Source organism: Caretta caretta, chromosome 4 (genome assembly GCF_965140235.1).
Source record: "Caretta caretta isolate rCarCar2 chromosome 4, rCarCar1.hap1, whole genome shotgun sequence".
Taxonomy (NCBI): domain Eukaryota; kingdom Metazoa; phylum Chordata; order Testudines; family Cheloniidae; genus Caretta; species Caretta caretta.
The window spans coordinates 54,438,709-54,461,222 of NC_134209.1; the positions used below are offsets into that span (position 1 = coordinate 54,438,709).

At 40.2% G+C, this 22,514-nt stretch overlaps 1 protein-coding gene across 2 annotated transcripts in view; it reads left to right on the forward strand.

Moving 5' to 3' along the window:
- The window catches only part of INTU (inturned planar cell polarity protein), a 115,051-nt gene that overhangs the window by 60,277 nt on the left and 32,260 nt on the right, over positions 1 to 22,514 (forward strand). For both annotated transcript variants that reach the window (XM_048847291.2, XM_048847290.2), the window contains exons 5-8: positions 1,780 to 1,898; positions 11,132 to 11,221; positions 12,731 to 12,808; positions 15,486 to 15,675. In XM_048847291.2, coding sequence (XP_048703248.1) covers positions 1,780 to 1,898; positions 11,132 to 11,221; positions 12,731 to 12,808; positions 15,486 to 15,675 — 477 coding nt within the window. The remainder of the gene's footprint in view (positions 1 to 1,779; positions 1,899 to 11,131; positions 11,222 to 12,730; positions 12,809 to 15,485; positions 15,676 to 22,514) is intronic.

Genomic DNA, 22,514 nt, shown 5'->3' on the forward strand with positions numbered 1-22,514 from the left:
GTCCTTTCAGCCATCTTTCTTGGTGCCAAGACTGTTCTGATTAAAGCAAACTGTTTCTTTGCAGTTCATTATATGAGAAGTAAGGATACTGGAAATAGAAGAGGTGGGATTTACTGACAAAAAATATTTCCATGCAATATTTTAGTGTTCGGTTCACAAAATATTGTATTCTTTTAAGATTAACTACTTTGTAATTTATTAATTCAGTTGTCCTTGGCCTTTGCACCATTTAGACAAAATGACACTTTTCAACTTGCTTGGAAGACAACTGATCTGCTTGTGTGGTGATAGGTACTAAACCTTACTAACTCATTAATATATAGATGGTGCTGCTGGATCTTTTGTTACGTTTGTCTTTTCTTTCTCTGGGAAAGTGTATAGTTATTTCTCAAATGAACAGTGTAAAGGTCCCTGTTCATTGGGAAAGAAAAGATTTTTTTTCTAACTCATTGCAATGCTGTAATTAGAAAAGGCTTTTTTTCTTAATGAGAGGTTGATGCAGAAAATCCTTGTTACAAATAAGTATTTAAAAATAGAGCAAATTAAATTGAATGAGAGTGGCAGAGCTTGCCAGTTCTCTCAACAGTGAGACTTGAAATTCTTTTAGTCTGATTGAAAATAAAATTTCCCAACAAACTTTTGGCACTGTCTGGATGTGCTTTGTCATATGAAATAAAAAAGTTAATGACTTCACTGTTGCTTTTATTTGTTAAGAAAGATAATTTAATTTTTAATAGTATCTCCTGACCTCTCTATCTTGGGTAGACTTGCTATTTCAATTAGATTATTTCCAGGCCATCTAGTAAAGATTGAAAACACTGTATAGGTTGCCGTATCTCTATAGGTATCAGTTATTAGCTCTGAACATTTCATGGGTTGACAAACTGCACCAAGTATGTGGACATTATCCTTTATTTAGTTTATTATTCCCACACAAAAGTGCTTTAAGTTAAAGGTTTCTGAAGTAATTAATATAACTGTTATGTAAAATAGGTAACTACAGGATTTCCCTTAAAGAACCTAGGAATTTAAAAGAGTGGAAAGAATCAGGTAAAATAATTTACCTAAAGATTTATTACCCCTACAATTACTGATTCTGCAATTTCTTGCCCTCAGGCAGACTTCTGTTCCTGTGCACCCATGTGTAAACAATTGCATGCTCAACACCATATTAGTTAATGACCTATGAATTTTTTCAGTATGTACCTACTAATATCTTGGTTTATAAGTAAATATATCATCAGTGATGTTTGTGTAGAAAGGCTGTGTATTTATGTTGTAGTTTAGGGCCTGATCTTTAGAGGGGCTGTGAACCCACAACTCATAACTGAAAAATGAAGAACACCATGGTTCTATTAGTATGAGTAAATGCTTGCCATTGTGAGTAAGGGGTTCACAGATTTCCATTTAGGGGATAGATTACATGTTCAGATTGCTGTACAAACACGAACAAATCAGATTCCACGGGACTGTCGTCTTTTAAAATGACAAAAATATTTTTAAGATGTGAAATTCTGCAAAATGTTGTTTTTAATTTTTGAATATATTTTCCCTCATAGTAAAGTTTTACAAAAACCTTTTTTCCAAACATACATGCTTAAAAACTTTGCAAGTTTGTAGCAAGGTCTGGAAATGCCCTGACAAACCAGTGCTAGATAATATACTGGGAAGGTATGTGATAAAAGTTTTCAGGTCTAAAATAACTGATGTTGCGGATATACTTTTTCTTTAGCAATCTTTTCCTTTGCTTAACTGACTAATAATTTGGTATCCTGACAGCAAGAAATTCTTTACCAATACCCCATATCAGAAGCATCCCAAAAGCTGAAAAGTGTGAGAGGAATATTTCTCACTCTCTGTGATATGCTGGAAAATGTGACTGGAGCCCACATTATCAGGTAACAGTATTTTCAATTTAATACAAAACCTTTTTATTTATTTTTTAACTTCCCTTTCTTTTTATTTATACTGAAGAAAACATCTGTACATAAGGCTTTGTTATTATGCCTAGTCAAAACAAGAATCAGTAATACCTTTTAATCAGTACTGTTTTATTTGGTATAGCCTGCTTGAAGTTGGTCTGCCTAATGTGGCTGTACTGTGAATGGTTATGTGATACTGGTCTGTTTCTTTGCTTTTGGTCTCGGTGGCTAGAAATTTAGTATACTATGTAACGTATCACAGAATCTGGTCTTATGAACTCCCAGTCAAGCTTGATCTAAATTCTTTAGCAAGATTCCTGGATTCTGTATCATTTTAGTAAGGTAGACTGGACATTCTGTAGCAGCTTAATTTAAATTAAAAAACTAAGATTTTAACTCAGTTACATATTAAAATGAGTGATAGTCAGTACATAAACTCCTATTTATTAATTTTGATATTAAATTTATTTTATTTCCCAAATTTTTGTGTGTTTTTGATTTGTCAAAGATTTTTGTATTCTCAGCACGTAACTACATCATCTTTGGAGGTGCAGCACAGAATCTCACCCATTATTTTAAGTCTGTTTGCAGACTCAAGAAGACGAGATTGCAACAGTTTTAAACTTAGTTCACATTTCAAGTTCAAGATTTTCTTCTCAGCCATAAAATCTGAGGCATAATAGTTTTAAAAAATGAAAGCTGTAGAACACATTTGCTTGGCAAATTCCACAGCCTTAGAATCTGAGAGTATGTCTACACGTGGAACTGGGGGTGTGATTCCTGGCTCATATAGACATACTCACACTAGCTTACATAGCTAAAAATAGTCGTATAGTCATGGTAGCACCGGCCATGGCAAGCAGCAGCATGAGCTAACTACCCTAAGTACAAATCAGCCTGGACCTCTTGGGTACATACTCAGGGTGGTTGGCCCATGCCACTGCTGCCAATGCTACCATGACTGCACTATTACTGTTATCCCGCTAATTCAATGAGAGCTACTGAAAGTATGTCTACATGAGCTGGCAATCACTCCCCTACCTCCAAATGTAGATGTGGCCAGAGAATACATGGGGCCCTGGTTATATGTAAGGTAGAGAGAAGTTAATGAAGCTGTATAAAAATGGGAAGAAGAAATCTTTGGGAATAGGAAGCCAGTGAAGGAAAAGGAGGGATAATGAGGATCAGCCATCTTCACAAACTAGAAGTAGGTTCCATTTTTACTTCATGTTACTCCCTCCTGACCCCTGATTTATATGGTCTGTGCCAGTCACATCAGTCCGTAAGTGTCTAAGTATCAAACCTGTCACAGTGAACTGGTGATAAGTGGTAATCTTCAGTGACTGATGTTCCTGGTCTATAACGTGGATATGTACTGGATGGTAGAATATATCCACATGTGCACAAAAAAAAGCATTTAGCACAAGAACTGCTGTTGTCAGCCATTTTCTAAGGAAGCATTGGAAAGTTTTACCAGCTATACAGGTATATAGTTATACTCATATAATCCCCAGTGTGGACACTCTTATTCTGGTGTGAGTGCCTTTTTCTAGTTCAGGTTAAAACCCTTCCAAAGCAACATAAGCTAAATTGAAAAAAGGCACTGTTGTACCAAAATAAATGTATCTTCTTGGGGTGGGGGATGGTTATGCTAGTGTAACTACATTCATTGAAATTTACACCTGATGTTACACAGAAAAACCTTTCCTGTGTAGATAAGACTTAAGTGTGATGGAAAAGCTATGACCTTTTCCAGTTTATGCAACTCATTATTACTTCTTTGAGTGTCCTCTGCATATTCCCACTCCAGGGAAGCACCAGCTGGTGCAGTTCAGATGTTGGAACCTTCTCATAGCAGCGCCCATTAGAGCACTGGTGCATCCCACTTACCTCTTTCCTCAGCATTCCCAAACATTATGAGGGCAAAGCTATTAAAGGGGGCATGGGGCCCTCTGCCACCTTAGTTCCTTCCATCTGCTGCAGCCCATGGATGTGAATCTCTCCGGATCCTTCTCTCAAAATAAATATTGAGTGCCTTAGTTTAACAAGTAATATAGTTAGTATAGACAGCATAATTAGAATAAAATAATCTAGTTGTTTAGGATATTGTTTTTATTGTTTGTATGCTTAGCAGTTAAACTCATCTACCAGCTTCATAGGGAATCCAAAGAGAGCCAGGTTTAAGAGGTATGCATCATGTACATGGCCTTCCTGACATTGGATGTCCATGTCAGATGCCTGATGTACCTAAGTGAGGGTGTGACAGAGTTGGGGTAGCTTAGGGCTAGCTCATCACTCTTTGCACTTTGTAACAGCTCCCACATGGGCCAAACTGGGAGATAATTGATTAGGACTGGGTGATTAACCAGTTAACAAAGAGATTCAGCTCGTCAGCTGGGGACTGTTAAATGGAAGATAGGAAGGGAGAAGGGAAGGCTGGAAGGAAAGGCAAAGAAACCTAGGATTTCAGAGAGGTTGAGATCTCTCTCTCCACCCTCTTCCCCTGTGCCTAGAGCTACAGTGAAATTTGGGGAAAACCTTATGGTAAATAAAGTACATTGTGGTGAACTTAGGTAAGAGGGTGTGAAGTCTACTTGCAAAGAGAAATCCAGGGTGAGGGAGCATCCTCTGTGACCGCGGTCACTCTGAATTCTGAAAAATTCTCCTTTTGGGTTGAAATGTTCTATGCTTGGTCTAAACTAAAGGGTAATTTTTGTTTTTAAGAAGGTGGAAGTGTCTGAAAATAATTCATTTCTGACTATGCAGTATATATCCCCTTGCCCAGTTTGACAGATGCAGACTACAGCTGTCCCAGCACAGAGAGCTGGACACGGATAGTGGGCTGTTAGTCTCAAGTCACTTCTGGAACATCTTCCATGGTGGAGACTGTAAAGGCCTAACTGAAAACCCGCAATGGAGTGCCCAAAAATCACAACAACAACACGCCACCTGCCCTTAGCACCAAAAGGAGAAAGTCTTGTTGTTGTTTAAATACAAAACTGGTAGAATTAGCGATTTTTATAGGGACTCCAAAGTGTTTACTACATTCTGAAAATTCTAAGATTTCATTTAATAAAAAATGTAGGTTTCTACCTTTTTTAGTAGACTAGGCACAGCTACCTAAAAATAGATATGCTGATACCTTGTTAAGTCTTACAGAAAACTGACTCCTGCCAAAAAAATAGAAATAAAGGTCTGAATTCTGCTTCTTCAACGAGACGTGAACTTCAGTACCTAAGATGGAGCATTTAACGTAATGCTAATTGCCCTTCTTCCTTTTACTTTATTTAAATATTGGTTTCTATTTTATCAGGTTGTCATGGGTCATTGTTAGAGAAATTGTGGAAAGCATTAGTTTCTGTATTGACCTGATACTAAAATAAGTGACTTATTCATATCAAAAATCTTCTTCATAGAAAATAGATATGAAAGTAAATTGTGCTGTGAGCCTTATCTTTGGAGCTACTACTGGTGCTTTGTATTTGTGTTTATATACACATATAAAAAGAAAAGGAGGACTTGTGGCACCTTAGAGACTAACCAATTTATTTGAGCATGAGCTTTCGTGAGCTACAGCTCACTTCATCGGATGCATAAAGTGGAAAATGCATTGAGGATGTTTTGTACACACAGACCATGAAAAAATGGGTGTTTATCACTTCAAAAGGTTTTCTCTACCCCACCCCACTCTCCTGCTGGTAATAGCTTATCTAAAGTGATCACTCTCCTTACAATGTGTATGATGATCAAGGTGGGCCATTTCCAGCACAAATCCAGGGTTTAACAAGAACGTCTGAGGAACAGTGGGGGGAGGGAGGTAGGAAAAAACAAGGGGAAATAGGTTACCTTACACAATGACTTAGCCACTTCCAGTCTCTATTCAAGCCTAAGTTAATTGTATCCAATTTGCAAATGAATTCCAATTCAGCAGTCTCTCGCTGGAGTCTGGTTTTGAAGTTTTTCTGTTGTAATATTGCAACTTTCCTGTCTGTAATTGCGTGACCAGAGAGATTGAAGTGTTCTCCGACTGGTTTATGAATGTTATAATTCTTGACATCTGATTTGTGTCCATTTATTCTTTTACCTAGAGACTGTCCAGTTTGACCAATGTACATGGCAGAGGGGCATTGCTGGCACATGATGGCATATATCACATTGGTGGATGTGCAGGTGAACGAGCCTCTGATAGTGTGGCTGATGTGATTAGGCCCTGTGATGGTGTCCCCTGAATAGATATGTGGGCACAGTTGGCAACGGGCTTTGTTGCAAGGATAGGTTCCTGGGTTAGTGGTTCTGTTGTGTGGTATGTAGTTGCTGGTGAGTATTTGCTTCAAGTTGGGAGGCTGTCTGTAGGCAAGGTCTGGCCTGTCTCCCAAGATTTATGAGAGTGATGGGTCGTCCTTCAGGATAGGTTGTAGATCCTTGATAATGTGTTGGAGAGGTTTTAGTTGGGGGCTGAAGGTGACGACTAGTGGCGTTCTGTTATTTTCTTTGTTAGGCCTGTCCTGTAGTAGGTGACTTCTAGGTACTCTTCTGGCTCTGTCAATCTGTTTCTTCACTTCAACAGGTGGGTATTGTAGTTGTAAGAATGCTTGATAGAGTTCTTGTAGGTGTTTGTCTCTGTCTGAGGGGTTGGAGCAAATGCGGTTGTATCGCAGAGCTTGACTGTAGACAATGGATCGTGTGGTGTGGTCTGGGTGAAAGCTGGAGGCATGTAGGTAGGAATAGCGGTCAGTAGGTTTCCAGTATAGGGTGGTGTTTATGTGACCATTGCTTATTAGCACCATAGTGTCCAGGAAGTGGATCTCTTGTGTGGACTGGTCCAGGCTGAGGTTGATGGTGGGATGGAAATTGTTGAAATCATGGTGGAATTCCTCAAGGGCTTCTTTTCCATGGGTCCAGATGATGAAGATGTCATCAATATAGCGCAAGTAGAGTAGGGGCGTTAGGGGACGAGAGCTGAGGAAGCGTTGTTCTAAGTCAGCCATAAAAATGTTGGCATACTGTGCAGCCATGCGGGTACCCATACCAGTGCCGCTGATTTGAAGGTATACATTGTCCCCAAATATGAAATAGTTATGGGTGAGGACAAAGGCACAAAGTTCAGCCACCAGGTTTGCCGTGACATTATCGGGGATAGTGTTCTTGACGGCTTGTAGTCCATCTTTGGGTGGAATGTTGGTGTAGAGGGCTTCTACATCCATAGTGGCCAGGATGGTGTTATCAGGAAGATCACCGATGGATTGTAGTTTCCTCAGGAAGTCAGTGGTGTCTCGAAGATAGCTGGGAGTTCTGGTGGCGTAGGGCCTGAGGAGGCAGTCTACATAACCAGACAATCCTACTGTCAGGGTGCCAATGCCTGAGATGATGGGGCGTCCAGGATTTCCAGGTTTATGGCTCTTGGGTAGCAGACAGAATATCCCAGGTCGGAATTCCAGGGGTGTGTCTGTGCGAGTACAGACTAACACGGCTGCTACTCTGAAACATATCAAAGTGTAAATACATTGACTACAGCCGTCACTTTGTCGTTGATGTAGTGTAAATAGTAAAGATATTGGGCATTGTACCCTTCCATTTTGCTCTAAGCATTATAGAGTGCTTTTTTTTTTTTTAAGCATCACAACATTAAACTGCGGAGAACAGCTAGCATTGTTTTTAATATTTTTATGTTACTTTATCTTCACTGCCTCTTCTTTGTGTCTCCCTACATTGTGTGAATGCATTCTAATGCTCTGGCAATTATTGATTCAATTGAAGTATAGTTTATTCACGCTGAACATCAGCAGCATGTGCCAGACTGAGACTAAGTCCTCCACTTAAAATCTGAATTTACTTAACAGCGTTCCTTTAAAGTTAATTTGTTTGGAGCTAAGGGAGGAGGAGAGTTGTTTTTGCTTTTTAAAGCAACATGAAGATTATGTCCTGCAGTGTAAGCTCTTTGGGGCAGGAAAGGTCTTTTTGTTCTGTGTTTGTGCAGTGTCTAGCACTAACGCAATACAAGCGATAAAGAATAATGACAACCTCTTTCCTTTTTTGAGGCAATCTCAGCACATCTCGGTTAAGTTTTCCTCCTGTCTTATGTTGTTGAAAGTGCTTCTGGCACTTCGTGCTTACAAAACAGTTAATATTTGCTAGTTTTGATTGATTTAATATTTGTTGGGTTTTTTCAGTTCCAATCTTGCTTCCTTGATGCAACTGGGTGTTCTGCCGTTGGGTTGAGGAATTGCAGCCTCCTGCTCTAACCATGATATAACAGTCTAGCCTATAAAAGCTGTGAAAATGCTTCTCCCTTTACTATAGCTTCTCTTTTCTAGTGTATGCTGCTTTCTTGCTTCATTTATTCACAAACCATTAGTATATACCTAGTCTGCATATTTTAGGCACCAGACACTTACCCCCACTAATTCTTGGACTTGCACATATGTTCTCCCTTGCATCCTCTTACATTCCATATAGGTATCAGTACTTTGACTCACACTTCATCCGTCATAGCCAGTAATTGTATAATTTTCTTGTAAATCCTTATGGATGCTGAATGGAGATTCTCCCACAGAGGCATTTTCTGACAGCTCCAAACTGTCTAAAAAATACCTTAAAACAAGGCAACCTATTTCTAGATGTCCTACACATTCTCTATTCTTGTACCCTCAAGAAAAGGTTACAAAATCCATGAACACTTAGACTGACTTTTGCTGGTAAAGAACTATATTTCCCAAATTTACATGAAAAATTAAAGTGTAAAATCATTTCTTATGGCTTCTAGAGGCTGTTACATATTGTTTGAAAAATGTAATAGAAAATACCAGTATTCTGTCCAACATTTCCTCAGTCAGAAAAATAGCTTTTGATTTTCATCTCTGTTCATGTCTGAATCGTTGCTGAGTATATAATGAATTGCTGTGTTTTCTATTTTCTATACATATTTACTTCACTGCTAGTGTCTAACTTTTTGTTTGTAAAGAACATTAGAATACCTTAAGTTGGAGAAGACTAAGGTGGTCACTCTTGTGCTGGTGAATGGCAATGATCTTTAATTCTATAATAACTCATTACTGACTATTATACAATATAAATATTGGAACCAAATAGAGTGATTTAATCCTAGAAAGAGAGCTTGAAAACTGAAATTATTTGCTTTTTTAAATTTTAAACTGAACTCTTTATAACTTTATTTCACTTTGATACAGTGATATCTTAAGTTGCTATTTAAAATGTCTAAGGCTGTAATAGGAATGGTGGGGAAAGTAATACTTGGAAACTGTGGTCTGTGAAAATTTCAGTACCATTATGACTGCAGGATGTTACACCCACTAATACCCACTGTTTATGGCTTCATGTTCCCCATTAGGGTAGTATTTCAGCATCTCATAAACGTTAATGAATTAATTGTCACAGCAATTACATGATTTAGAAAATATTGTTACTCAAATTTTACAGATCAGGAACTGAGGCAGAGGGAGATTAAATAATTTGCTCAAAGTTGCACAGCAAGTCTGTGGCAGAGCCAGAAATTGAACCCAGACTTCTTGAGTCCCAATACAGTAGTACTTTAATGACAAAGACCACCTTCCTCAGTCTTTTCAATTTAGGTGGAGAGATATTTATAGTCTTCTAAAACATCTTGAAGTTTAGCAGCAACCAACAAACTCAATCTGTTGGTGTTATATTTAATCTGAGATAGTCTGGTAGCTAGATTATTGGATTCCAACCCTCTTTTTTTGTCCCACTTCACTCTCCATTTAAAATATGTACATTCTCCATATATTTCTGTGATTAATACACTGAATACTGTAATGGTTCAGGCTTACCTTTGTCATTATTTCAGCTAAAAAATTTTGAAAGTGCTGAAGTCCTATTTTCAAAAGAGGAGCTAAAGTCACTTGTGGGGTCTCTCATATGAGAATATAACCAAGGGTTTGACCACTGAAAATGTTGCCTAGAGTCTATAGCCGTACCACTTTCTGTTGAAATCCTGTTAATTTTGTAAGCTAAGTGGAAGACCTCTAAAGAACACCTTAGTGGCTCAGAAAGAGATGATTGCATTCATCTCTGTGACATAGTACCTGGTTCCCACATGGGGCATGGAGTTACTTCAGGAGTCTTTTGGTTGGAACATAAAGCAAGTCCTCTCCTTTGTGGTAGTTTGTCCCAAGGCCAATTTTGTAACAATAGGGGCTTTAACCCTGGTGTCTTGGACATTATACTTGGCCTGGCTAAATTCTCCCTTTAGTTTCCACTGGAAAAAATATTCTGCATTTCTTATCTGACACTCTTTTACGTACTGTAGTATTGCTTTGTACCATTAAATACAAATGACTGTATTTCAGTGGTTGAAGAACCAATCCCTGTACATACAGCTCATACAAAGTTATGGTTTATATGGAAGTTTATAAGATATGTTGGATGTGAAGTGCTGCTGTCTGTAAGCTCATTACTATTAACAGCATGCTCTACATCTTAATGTGCAGTGACACATTTTTCTTCAGATATTTATACTCTTGGTGCCAGATCTGGTGGTCTATTCCTGGCCCAGTTTGGCAGTGCAAAGCTAGCATCCCTCTTATCAGTAGCCACTCCAAAGAAATCAGGAAAAGGCAATAAAGAGGCAAGGACCGGAGGAAAGCTGTTAAAGGGTGGTTCAGTGGATGCTCTCCTTGTAGTTCAAGAATGCATTTTTCTAACCTAAGAGGGGACAGAGCCTTTTGGAGCTCCCACGTGGTAGAGAATTTTCACTGTTCCCAGTGCTCACCGGACTAATCTGGGTGTGTTTTGCAAAAATCATTGGTATAAATACATCTTAATTTAAAACTGGACAATATTTCTAATTTGTTTGCACTCTCCAGAAATTTTTTTCGCTGCCTTTTCTTTAGTGTGTTCCAGTATTCTGCTGTATTTAGAAAAAAAGGAAAGATATCTAGCAGTTTTTTCAGTAACGGTTTGTGGAAATGTTAAGAAATAGATCTTATTGTTATGTTTTCCCATTATCCCTATCAATTTGTTTAAAAAAATCTATTGAACAGTAGATGATTACCTTACAAATAACTTGTAGAGTGTGCACTTCAAATTCCATAATTATAAATGCAATTGTGTGACCCAGCTGAATACTCAGTATTTAAGTGAGCATAAAGCTTTATATATTAACATTCAGAATAAATGATGACCCTTCATAAAGCCTAAGTAAACATTTTTTTCTGGCTTTATTTTTCTAGCTCATCCCTGTTTTTGTGTGGGAAACTGGTTCAGGTGGTTTACTGGAAAGAATCTGACAAGTTGCTTGTGATTGGCCTTCCTGCAGAAAGGTGAGTTTTAAACATAGCATGTTTATTTTTTAGAAGATTATTGAAATGTGCAAAGACCTGGGAATAGTAACTTTCTTATATCACTTTAATATATGTATAAAGCTATGTTTTCAGTTGTATGGCTGGTAACTCTGCACCTATGTAGGAATTATTCAGCTTGCGGTGTATGGAAAATCACTGCCAAGAACTTGACAGAACTAGTTTGTCACTGAAAAAAATTGTGACTTTTATGAATATTTGAAATCCCCTGAACAAAAACTGCTATTTGTGTGGAAAAAAATTATAGTTAATGTGATGTATCTGATTTGGATTGTAATCTCTTTACAGCAGCGATTCTATTCTTTATCTAAGTATACAGAGTTTAGCACAACGGGGCTGCAATCCTGATTGGGGTCTGTAGGTGCTACTGCTATACAAATAACAATAATAGTGAGTGCATTGTCTGGGAGGCAGGAACTCCCAAGTTCTTTTTCCCAGCTCCACCACCGATCTTTGTGTGACCAGGAGTAAGCCACTTAAAGGAAAACTACTGTATATTACTATTTAAGTATGTAGCATATGTGTAGGGCCCTACCAAATTCACAGTCCATTTTGGTCAATTTTATGGTCATTGGATTTTTAAAATAGTCCGTTTCAGATGTTTACATCTGAAATTTCACAGTGTCGTAACCATGGGGGTCCTGACCCAAAAGAGGGTTTTTGGGGGGCTGTAAGGTTATGTAGGGGGATTGTGGGATTGCCATCCCTACTTCTGCGCTGCTGCTGGCTAGGGCACTGCCTTCAGAGCTGGGCAGCCAGAGAGCAGTGGCTGCTGGCTGGGCACCAAGCTTTAAAGTCAGCGCCACCACCAGCAGCTGTGCAGAAGTGAAGGTCTCAGGGTATGGAAAGGTGGGTTACCATACGTCCACGTTTTCCTGGAAGCTTCCCACCTGGGTCCGGGACTGACAGTTAGACCCGCAGCCTCTCTGCAATGTGGGGTGACAGCTCGAGCCACAGTCTTTCCACGTGGGGTAGGGGTGACAGCTCAAGCCGCAGCCTTTATGCATTGGAGGGAGGGGAGACAGTGTGAGCTGTAGTCTCTTTGTGCAGGGGAAGGGGGTGACAATTTGGGCCGCAGCCTCTCCACCCAGGCTGGGGGCTGACAGCTGGGGCTGCAGCCTCTCCACTTGGGAGAATGGGGGTGTGACAGCTGGGGTCGCAGCCTTTCCGCCTGGGTTATGGGCCAACAGCTGGGGCCGCAGCCTCTCCATGTGCTGGGGAGGGGATGATAATTGGGGTCTCTCCCAGACAACAGCAGCAGAGCTTCCTACAACCAGGAGAGGTTCCCGGAGGTGGTCTGACCCTGCTCCCAGAGCAGACCCTGCTATTCTATTTTGTGTGCGGGTTAGAAATTGTGAATCAGTGAGGCCAGCAGCAAAAAAGAAATTCACCCTCTCTTTATCCGTGATGCATTTCATCATATTGTAAACACAGTTTAAACTGTTTTTTTATTTTGTTTTGTTTTGCTAGTGTGCCTCTTTCTCAGCTAAGGAACATGATTACAGATGTTGTCAGAACCTTAAAATTTATGTATGGTTCTTTGGACAGGTAAGTGCTTCCAAAGGATTTATTTTTAATAACTAATTTTGAGGTTAAAAGAGAAGGAGTACTTGTGGCACCTTAGAGACTGACAAATTTATTTGAGCGTAAGCTTTCATGAGCTACAGCTCACTTCATCGGATGCATGCAATGGAAAATACAGTGGGGAGATTTTATATACACAGAGAACATGAAACAGTGGGTGTTACCACAAACACTGTAACCAGAGTGATCAGGTGAGCTATTAACAGCAGGAGAGAAAAACCTTCTGTAGTGATAATCAAGGTAGGCCATTTCCAGCAGTTGACAAGAACATGTGAGGAACAGTGGAGGGGGGGAATAAACATGGGGAAATAGTTTTACTTTGTGTAATGACACATCCACTCCCAGTCATTATTCAAGCCTAATGTAATGGTGTCCAGTTTGCAAATTAATTCCAATTCAGCAGTCTCTCACTGGAGTCTGGTTTTGAAGTTTTTTTGTTGAAGAATTGCACCTTTTAGGTCTGTAATCAAATGACCAGAGAGATTGAAGTGTTCTCCGACTGGTTTATGAATGTTATAATTCCTGATGTCTGATTTGTGTCCATTTATTCTTTTATGTAGAGACTGTCTGATTTGGCCAATGTACAGGGCAGAGGGGCATTGCTGGCACATGATGGCATATATCACATTGGTAGATGTGCAGGTGAACGAGCCTCTGATAGTGTGGCTGATGTGATTATGCCCTATGATGGTGTGCCTTGAATAGATATGTGGGCACAGTTGGCAACGGGCTTTGTTGCAAAGATAGGTTCCTGGGTTACTATTTTTGTTGTATGGCATGTGGTTGCTGGTGAGTATTTGCTTCAGGTTGGGGGGCTGTCTGTAAGCAAGGGCTGGCCTGTCTCCCAAGAACTGTGAGAGTGATGGGTCGTCCTTCAGAATAGGTTGTAGATCCTTGCTGATGCACTGGAGAGGTTTTAGTTGGGGGCTGAAGGTGATGGCTAGTGGTGTTTTGTTATTTTCTTTGTTGGGCCTGTCCTGTAGTAGGTAACTTCCGGGTACTCTTCTGGCTCTGTCAATCTGTTTCTTCACTTCAGCAGGTGGGTATTGTAGTTGTAAGAATGCTTGATAGAGATCTTGTAGGTGTTTGTCTCTGTCTGAGGGGTTGGAGCAAATGCGGTTGTATCGTAGAGCTTGGCTGTAGACAATGGATCATGTGGTGTGGTCTGGATGAAAGCTGAGGCATGTAGGTAAGTATAGCGGTCAGTAGGTTTCTGGTATAGGGTGGTGTTTATGTGACCATCACTTATTAGCACCATAGTGTCCAGGAAGTGGATCTCTTGTGTGGGCTGGTCCAGGCTGAGGTTGATGGTGGGATCGAAATTGTTGAAATCATGGTGGAATTCCTCAAGGGCTTCTTTTCCATGGGTCCAGATGATGAAGGTGTCATCAATGTAGCGCAAGTAGAGTAGGGGCATTAGGAGGCAAGAGCTGAGGTCTCAGACAGAGCAAGCTTTTATACCAAGTGTTTTGCTTTTTGTATTTACATGGCTTTGCACTGGGGATTCTATTGCACTGGAAGCCTGATGTCTGTATGTTGTTGTCTGTTTTTGTTTCAGCCTTACACTAATACAATTCTTTTAACCTTCTTTGATAAGCAGTATTTTTTTTAAACAGCTTTGGTCCCGATCATGCAAAGACTTATACGTGTGCTTAACTTTAGACATGTCAGAAAGTCCATTGCAGCTACTGGGACCTATTCTTCTAGACTTTTAGGTGGATCACATTATTAGATTGTTATTATAATGTACAGTCCATAATTTTTAACTTTATTTGAGGCAGGGACTGTCTTCCTCTGTGTTCAGAATCACCTAGCACATTTTGAATACTACTTCAGTTTTCAATAAAAATGCCAAGGGCCGATGTTGGTATTAACTGTATTAATTAACTGTTAGTATTAACTGTATTAATTTCAGTGTGAAAATCATAATCGTTATTTCTATTCCTGTGTTAAATAGCAAAAAAATATATGTGTTGTGTTCTAGGCAGAATAATTTGACATGACATCGGGTCTCCTGTTTACTCCAATAAGCATGTACACACCACTTCTTATACACTGGCAATTTTCAAAGATATACTGGCAGCTATGTACATGTATCTCCGAAAAGAATCAAACACTGAATATGATGGATAAATCAGTTTATTTTTGTACAACTTTAGTAGACATTTGGAATAGTAGAAATTTTTTCTCATTTTCTGAAGGTAATATGAAGAACATGCTATAGTATCTTTTTTATTTAAAATTGTTTTGGTTGACATCAATTAAACAATAGTCAACAATGGCAGGTACACTAAAAATAATTAAATGTCTAAAGAAAAGGAGCAGGTAGAGTCATCCAGGTCACCAAAGAGATGAATGTATTTTAGAGCCTTATTTCAAAATCTGCAATTTGCTGTAAGATGTAAACTGCAGAACTATTGGTATTAAGAAGTACCAGTTGTTTTCCAAGCAAACCTATTTTTATTCTGGGTAACAACCTTGTGTTTTTTGTTGTTTAACACTGAGTGGTTTTTGTTTGTTTGTTTTGTTTTAATCCAAATGGAGTATCCTGCTTTGAAGCATCTGCTATAACATAGACAATTATACAAACAAGGTACCAGTCTCTCGATGTTATTCTAACTTCCAGTTCATATTTGTTCAGTGCTTTTTGCCAGGTGGAAAACATTTCCCGCTTGGATCATTTTTTCAACCTGTTCTTCCAGCGAGCAGTTCAGCCTGCCAGACTCAACTCGAACGCCAGCCCCAGTGCTCAGCAGTATGATGGCTGCAGTGCATTGCTTTTAGACAATCTCCCAGGGGTACGCTGGTTAACGCTGCCACAAGAAATCAAGGTAATCTCCTTTACAAATCTCTTAAGAAGGACTTTTACGTGACAGGGTAAACATTTGACAAAAGCAATTTCTTTACACACCATTTTCTGTGTTCCTTTCCAAGGTAGCTTTTGCTGTTATTTCTAAGATGTAATTTAAACAAAGGCTTCCCCTGTTCCAGGCCATCATTTCTTTCTACCAGATCCTTCTATGGAGCAGTAATGCTGAATTTGGAACCCCACATACATTTTCATAATCAACAGCATGCTGCTGTAAATACAGCTTAGTGTCTTCACTCAAGAATCAGGTAGGAAGAGAAGATGAACTAAAAAGGAGTTGTTTAACAAAAACATCTGCAATATGTAGCAATTATAGTAGAAAAAACAATTGATGGTACATGTGTTTGTTTCGTTCTACCATTTAAACATTTTTCCAGTAGGCAGTCTTCTAATCTTTAATGTCATATTTTTATTTGAGCAGCTTGTGTTGCAGGAGAGTTGCAGCCAGCTGCTGTAGAATCTGAAGAGATGGCCACATGACATTTGTGTGGCAACACACTGGTGCAGCTTCAATGCATCATTTTTCTGTATCTAATTCCCCCCAGATTCAGGCAGGAGTCGAGAGCTACACAGAAAGGATTTTTGGTTTTCTGTACTAAACTGCAAGGTGGTGGAGGGTAGAAGAGAAAAGGTGAAATATTCTGTATAGCGTAGAGAGCTTGGAGTCTTACATCTGAACCTCTTCTTCCTGAAACGATCTGAAAGATTTAAGTGGGGGATATTGGAAATTCCCCCAAAACAGAAGGAAAATCACTATATAAAGAAAAAGAACTTCAATAATAACTTTGTAATCAAAAGCCAATTACTAGACCTTAATCTATTTCCATAAGTCCTACCATCACCTTTTCTACAGCTTGCCTCCTGTCTACACTGCAGAATTTACTGTGCTGGAGCAATGTGTTATAATACATCAGGAACACAACCGTTTTGTCTCGCCTTTGTGGGTGCGCAGGTTCTGTAATATGGTCCCAACATGATTTGGTTCTTCCCACATATGAAGTCAAAACTGTGCTGTAATGTAGTTGGCACACAATCTTGCCCCAACATAGTAAATTTTGCAGTGTAGAAAGAACCTAATATTTGGAGAGAGTTTTGGGAAGACATTTTATGGAAGCGCATTTAGGGTAAAGATGAGTAATTGTGTTTTGGTGAGAAAAGATATTCCTGACATATGTTTTTCTTTATATTGTGTGTATATAGGTCAGCTCTTGTTTTGTTTTTTGAATAAACACTTGTTTTTGTATAAACTTAGCTCATAGTTTTACATTAGACTAACTAATTTGTTTCTGTTTTACCTCATCTTGCGTCTGCTGTTAACTATGGAACTGTAACTAAGGAAGGAGAGAAACATTCTAATCTGATTTTACAGAGATCAGGAAGCCCAACTTTATATCTGAGCACTAAAACAAATGAAATAACCCCTGTTTGATGGCAGTATACATTTTATTACATTTTCTCTCTAAAAGTAAAAGACCAATTTCCTTTGTTATGAGCAACCTTTCTTTAGGCCTCTAAAAGCAGGCAAGGGTCTGACTAATTAGGGTATAAAATAAAAATATTTGTTAAAAGAAAACAGTAGAGTGGATCTTTAAAAACAAAAAAACAAAAACAAATGTTTCTTATTTGGGCTACCGCTTTCCATCTTTTTCTTCTTCATCTTTATTTGGTTTTGTAGATTCCAAGGCCAGAAGGGAACATTGTGATCATCTAGTCTGATCTCCTGTATACCACAGGCCATAGAACTTCCCCAAAATAATTCCTAGAGAATATCTTTTAGAAAAACATCCAATCTTGATTTAAAAATTGTTAGTGATAGAGAATCCACCACAACCCTAGGTAAATTGTTTCCCAGGATAGAGTCTCCCATCCTGTAAATATGGCCTACAATCTTTGTTCCTAGATGTAAACATTTACATTTAGCTATAATAAACTACATATTGTTTGCTAGTTCCCAGTTTAGCAAGCAATCCAGATTGCTGTGCATTAGTAACTTGTCATCTTCATTATTTACCATTCCCCAATTTTTGTTGTCATCTGCAAACTTTATCAGTGATGATTTTATGTTTTCTTCCAGGTCATTGATAAAAATGTAAATAGCATAGGGCCAAGAATAGATTCCTGCAGGAATCCACAAGTAAACACTCAACTCAAGGATGATTCCCCATTTGCAATTACATGTTGAGACCTATCAGCTAGCCAGCTTTTAATCCATTTCAGATGTGCCCTGTTAATTTTATATCATTCTATTTTTGTTAATCAAAATGTTATGCAATACTAAGTCAAATGCATTACAGAAGTCCATCACAGGCAGTACTACAATATGTTTTGATCTTTATGTCCTGTGTAAATTTTGATTTTCTTGACTGACATATCCATTGATTATATGTATATATATATGCACTGTGACTGTTGGACTTCATCTTTCATAGCTGCTATCTATCAGGCCTACAACCCCAAGGTCCTGATAAGGCATATTCTGTCAAATGAACGTCAGTAGCTGTGGCCAGACACTGCTCTGTTCCTGTCCTGAAGGTATGAAGGGCAGCCACAAGAAGTTCTTTGACAAAGCACTAAAGCAAGAGTCTAAGGGTATATCCACATTGCAATGAAAGCCCAGGATTATTGGAACTTAAGTCAGCAAACCTTGGGTTTGAGAATCCAGGGCTTGAGTGTCTACACTGATTGCTGACCCTAGGTTGAGAAATTTTCAATGCCGGGTACCAACATCCACACCACAGTATACACATCCAAGTCCAACCAATCATATCTCAGACTTCCAAGCACCCTCCCAAAATGTGACTGCTGCTGCCCTTTATTCATGGCACAGTGTGGGAAAACTTGACTGTCCATCCCCGTGCGTCACAGGAAGTTTGAGCAGCACACCAGTACATCCTGCAAAGCCGTCATTTTGGTCTGCATGCTCCAAGCAACCGGAGCCAGCAACCTGGAGGCGTTGCAAGTAGAAGAACTTGCCTTGCTTGCACTTTCACTCTTGTTTGAGGAAACAGGCAAAGCTTCCATGAGTCGCTGGTAGACGTTCCAGCTGTGTTTGCTGACCCACCAATGACACCTGACAGAACTAATGATGGGGGAGGACACAGACATGGTAGACTCGAACTGGCTGGTGCTGCTCATGACACAGTCCAGCCGCTGATGCCCCCTGAATAGACAGGTGGTTCTTGAACAGGGCCACAAGAACAGACTGCTGGGACCATATAGTCATGCAGACCTGGAATGGCCAGCAGCGGGTCCAGAACTTTTGCATGAAGAAAGCTACATTTCCAGAGCTTTGTGAGCAGCTTGTCCTGACCCTGCAGCAACAAGACACGCATGAGGGTGGCCATGCAGGTTACTATAGCCATCAGGAAGTGGTTACCGCAGACTGATACAGGTCCATTGCCAACCAGTTTGGTGCTGTAAAATCATATGTGGGTAAAGTAATGGCAGAGGCTTCTGAGGCAATCAGGTGTGCAGTTTACCCCAAGGTGGCAGGCATAAAAGATGTACCTGAAGTAATTGCTGGCTTTGAGAGAATGAGGTTTCCAAACTGTGCCTGAGCCATCAATGGGATTCATGCCCATTGGTTGTCCTCCTCAAAGAGCACATGAGTACATAAACTACAAGGGGTATTACTCCATTGTGATGCAGGCCCTAGAGGACCACAGAGGCTGCACTGGAGAAGTTCATGATACCAGGATTTTCTGCCAGTCAGAAGTCTATATTAATGGACAGGCTGGGACTGTCTTCCACCAAATCACATTGTTCATAAATGGAGTTACTGTTCCCACCCACTGTTGTTTTTGGAGACCTCATGTACTCCCTTTTCCCTTGGCTTATGATCTCAGAAACAAAAGAAGGTTTAATTACACTCTAAGTGGGAGTAGAATGCTGGCTGAATGTGTGTTTGGCAGATTGAAATCCCGCTGGCACTGCCTACTGACAGTTTGGATTCCCATGTCATCAATGCTGTCCGCATTACTATGGCTTGCTCTGCTCTTCACAATCTTTATGAAGCCAAAGGTGAGCCATTTTCCTCCAGATTAACCTGTGATAGTGATAGACTGCTGAACTGGTACACTCAGCCAGAAAGTACCCAGGCAACACAAATTACAGATGCTTTGTGCTCCCACATCATGGATATCCATGGGCCAATGGCAGAGGGAGAATAGTACGTTTATGAATGTGCTTTGTGCAATGCTTGCATTAGAAAAGATGTGGGGGGTTGATTGTCATACATTGTACTTCTGAAAGACATGACCATTTATGAAATGGGGGCAGGAGAGGGGAAGAACTTTGGATTTACACTTACGGATTCATGTAGATATCTGTATTGAGAAATAAATAGTGTTTGCATACAACTTCCAAGTTGTCCCTTATCATGTGTTTGTCTTTATTATTTGAAATACACATATGAAGTGATGCTGTGGTGGTAATAACATTTTGTATTAGAATAAAAACCTTTGTTTTCAAACATTTATTAGAAAACCACAATATTAAACCATTGCCAGGCAAGTCACCTGCTATTAGGACACCAAAACACACCAATAACACCAAAACTTTTAACAAAATCATAAACAAAGTGCATGAACAAGAGCAAACAGTGAAACAGTTTCCAAGATGGAAATCCCCTACTGTTGCGTGTCCCCTGGCCTCTCATTCTCCTTTCCCTTCCTTACACATTTACCGCACTCTGGGCACCAGGGCAGCAGGGTGGAGGGGTTCAGTGTGTGGGACTGCATGGGGTACATTTGGCCTATCTGTCTGCTGTTAGGGCTTGATTGCATGGCCCACCCATAGAACTGTCCAAACTGTTCCTCGTCTGTAGCACTTTGTACAGAGGAGGAGACTCAGGCCCTTGGGGTGGGCACAGCAGGAGGCTACAGTCATTGTGGCTGTTAGCAAAAGCAGCCCCTCAAACAGTTCTTTCTGCTGTGCTCTATCTTCCTTCCTCATCTGTCATTCCTATTCTAGGAATTGTGAAGCAAGTGTCTGCTCCTGCACTGAAATCCTGTGCAGCCAGCCTGAGCCTTTCTGCTTGCCTCTCTTTCCTTTCCACTTGCTTTAAGTCCCTTGCTCTTCGGTATTGGACCTGCTTCTTGGCTCTGTACAGAATGTCAACCATAAGTTCATCATGGAAACACTTCCTCTAGGACCAATCCACAACAGTACAATGACTCAGGCTTCTACTGGAGCATGGGCAAGCTGTCAGGGTACTATGGTCTGTAAAAGTCAATGGTCCTGGAAGCAGACAAGACACAGAAGGTTATTGTCTCAGAAAAATTCCTTTTGAAACTTCAAGGACACAGAACGTTACTTTTGTAAAAATGTACTTTATATGGTTAGACTTACGCGTCAAACCACAGAAGTTCCCTGGACACTATCGAGTTAATAGCAGTGAAAGACGTGCACAGATAATGGTAAGTTAAAAATCACAGCTGCTTTTTTTTCTCTTTTTTTTAATTGCAGTCCAATTTGGGATTTGGGGGAGAGCGGTTGCCATGGTGTTCTACATAAGCCTCCTCTATCATTTCAGGCATTCCACATTTTGGAAGATGTAACAGTTCTTGGGTTCCCAATTGGCAAACAGAGGTTTTATTCAAATCTGCCAGTAGGAAGACAGCCAGGTATGCCACTGAAACATTCAAACATGTGGTGAGTGAACAGCACTGCTATGAGTGGAGAGAGCTGGTCAGCTACCGAGGTGGCCCTGAAAAATATGCCCTTCCCTGAAATGTGACTACTTATCTGGAGGTTCCGCTACAGGACAAGTTTGCAGCTATCAGTACCTGGGATTGGGGCAAAATTCATGAGGGAATCAACAAGATGTTGCTTTAGCATCCATGTGGGTTGGTGCCTCTCCACAGCTTCTGGTATATACTGTTATGACTGCATGCAAACATATAGAACTCCTCTGGCAACTCCCTTCCTCCCCCCATCCCCAAGCCCCCATTTCTGGCACATTTCTGGACTGTATTCAAACCCCCAGATGTATTTCAGACAAATGATTTCATCACACATCAACCACATGGACTACAGTTAACTGAAATGGACTACTGTACAGTTATAAATGGACTACATTTCAACCTCCCTCCCCCAGTCCACTGGTGGCTTATTACACCATTAAGTAGGTATGGAGCACCGTGCTAACAGGAAAGGCAATATAAGGTTCTTATTTTTAACAAACCGGAATCTCCTTGCTAAAATTGTGCTTTTCAAGTAAAACTTCACTTTTAGAGGCTTATTTCACTGTTCGCCTGTTTCGATTTTGAATTCCATTTGGTGGGTCGGGGAGGGAACACCAAGGCGCTGGTGTGCAATCTGCCATTAGCAGATACACACTGCTACCTAGGGCTTGTAATAACTTTTTGCATTGGTTCATACTGTAACTATATGAATAAACACAAAAACTGAGCCAAAAACTTACCAGATCCAGAGAAACTTCTGCCTCTTCCTTTTCTGCTGCCAGTTCCACGGTGCACTGCTCTTCCAGTGAGCCATCAGAAAGTTCCTTCAAGTATGGCCCAGGATGTGCTGCAGCTGTTCCTGCAGCAAAGCCTCCTCAGGGACCAGTTTCATCACCAGAGTCACTTTGGTGGCCTCATCCGGCTCTTGCTGCTGGATCCCATCTCTTCCCATGTTAGATTCTGGGGTCAGCAGGTCACCATCCTGGCTGACTAGGTCATCATACATCACTGTTGGCTCCATGTGAAGTGCAGTACCCAGCACTGCCAAAGTCCTTGTAAAACTGGCTTGATGATGATGAGTTCCCAGAAATGCAATTCTGGTCCCTGGCTTTGCAGC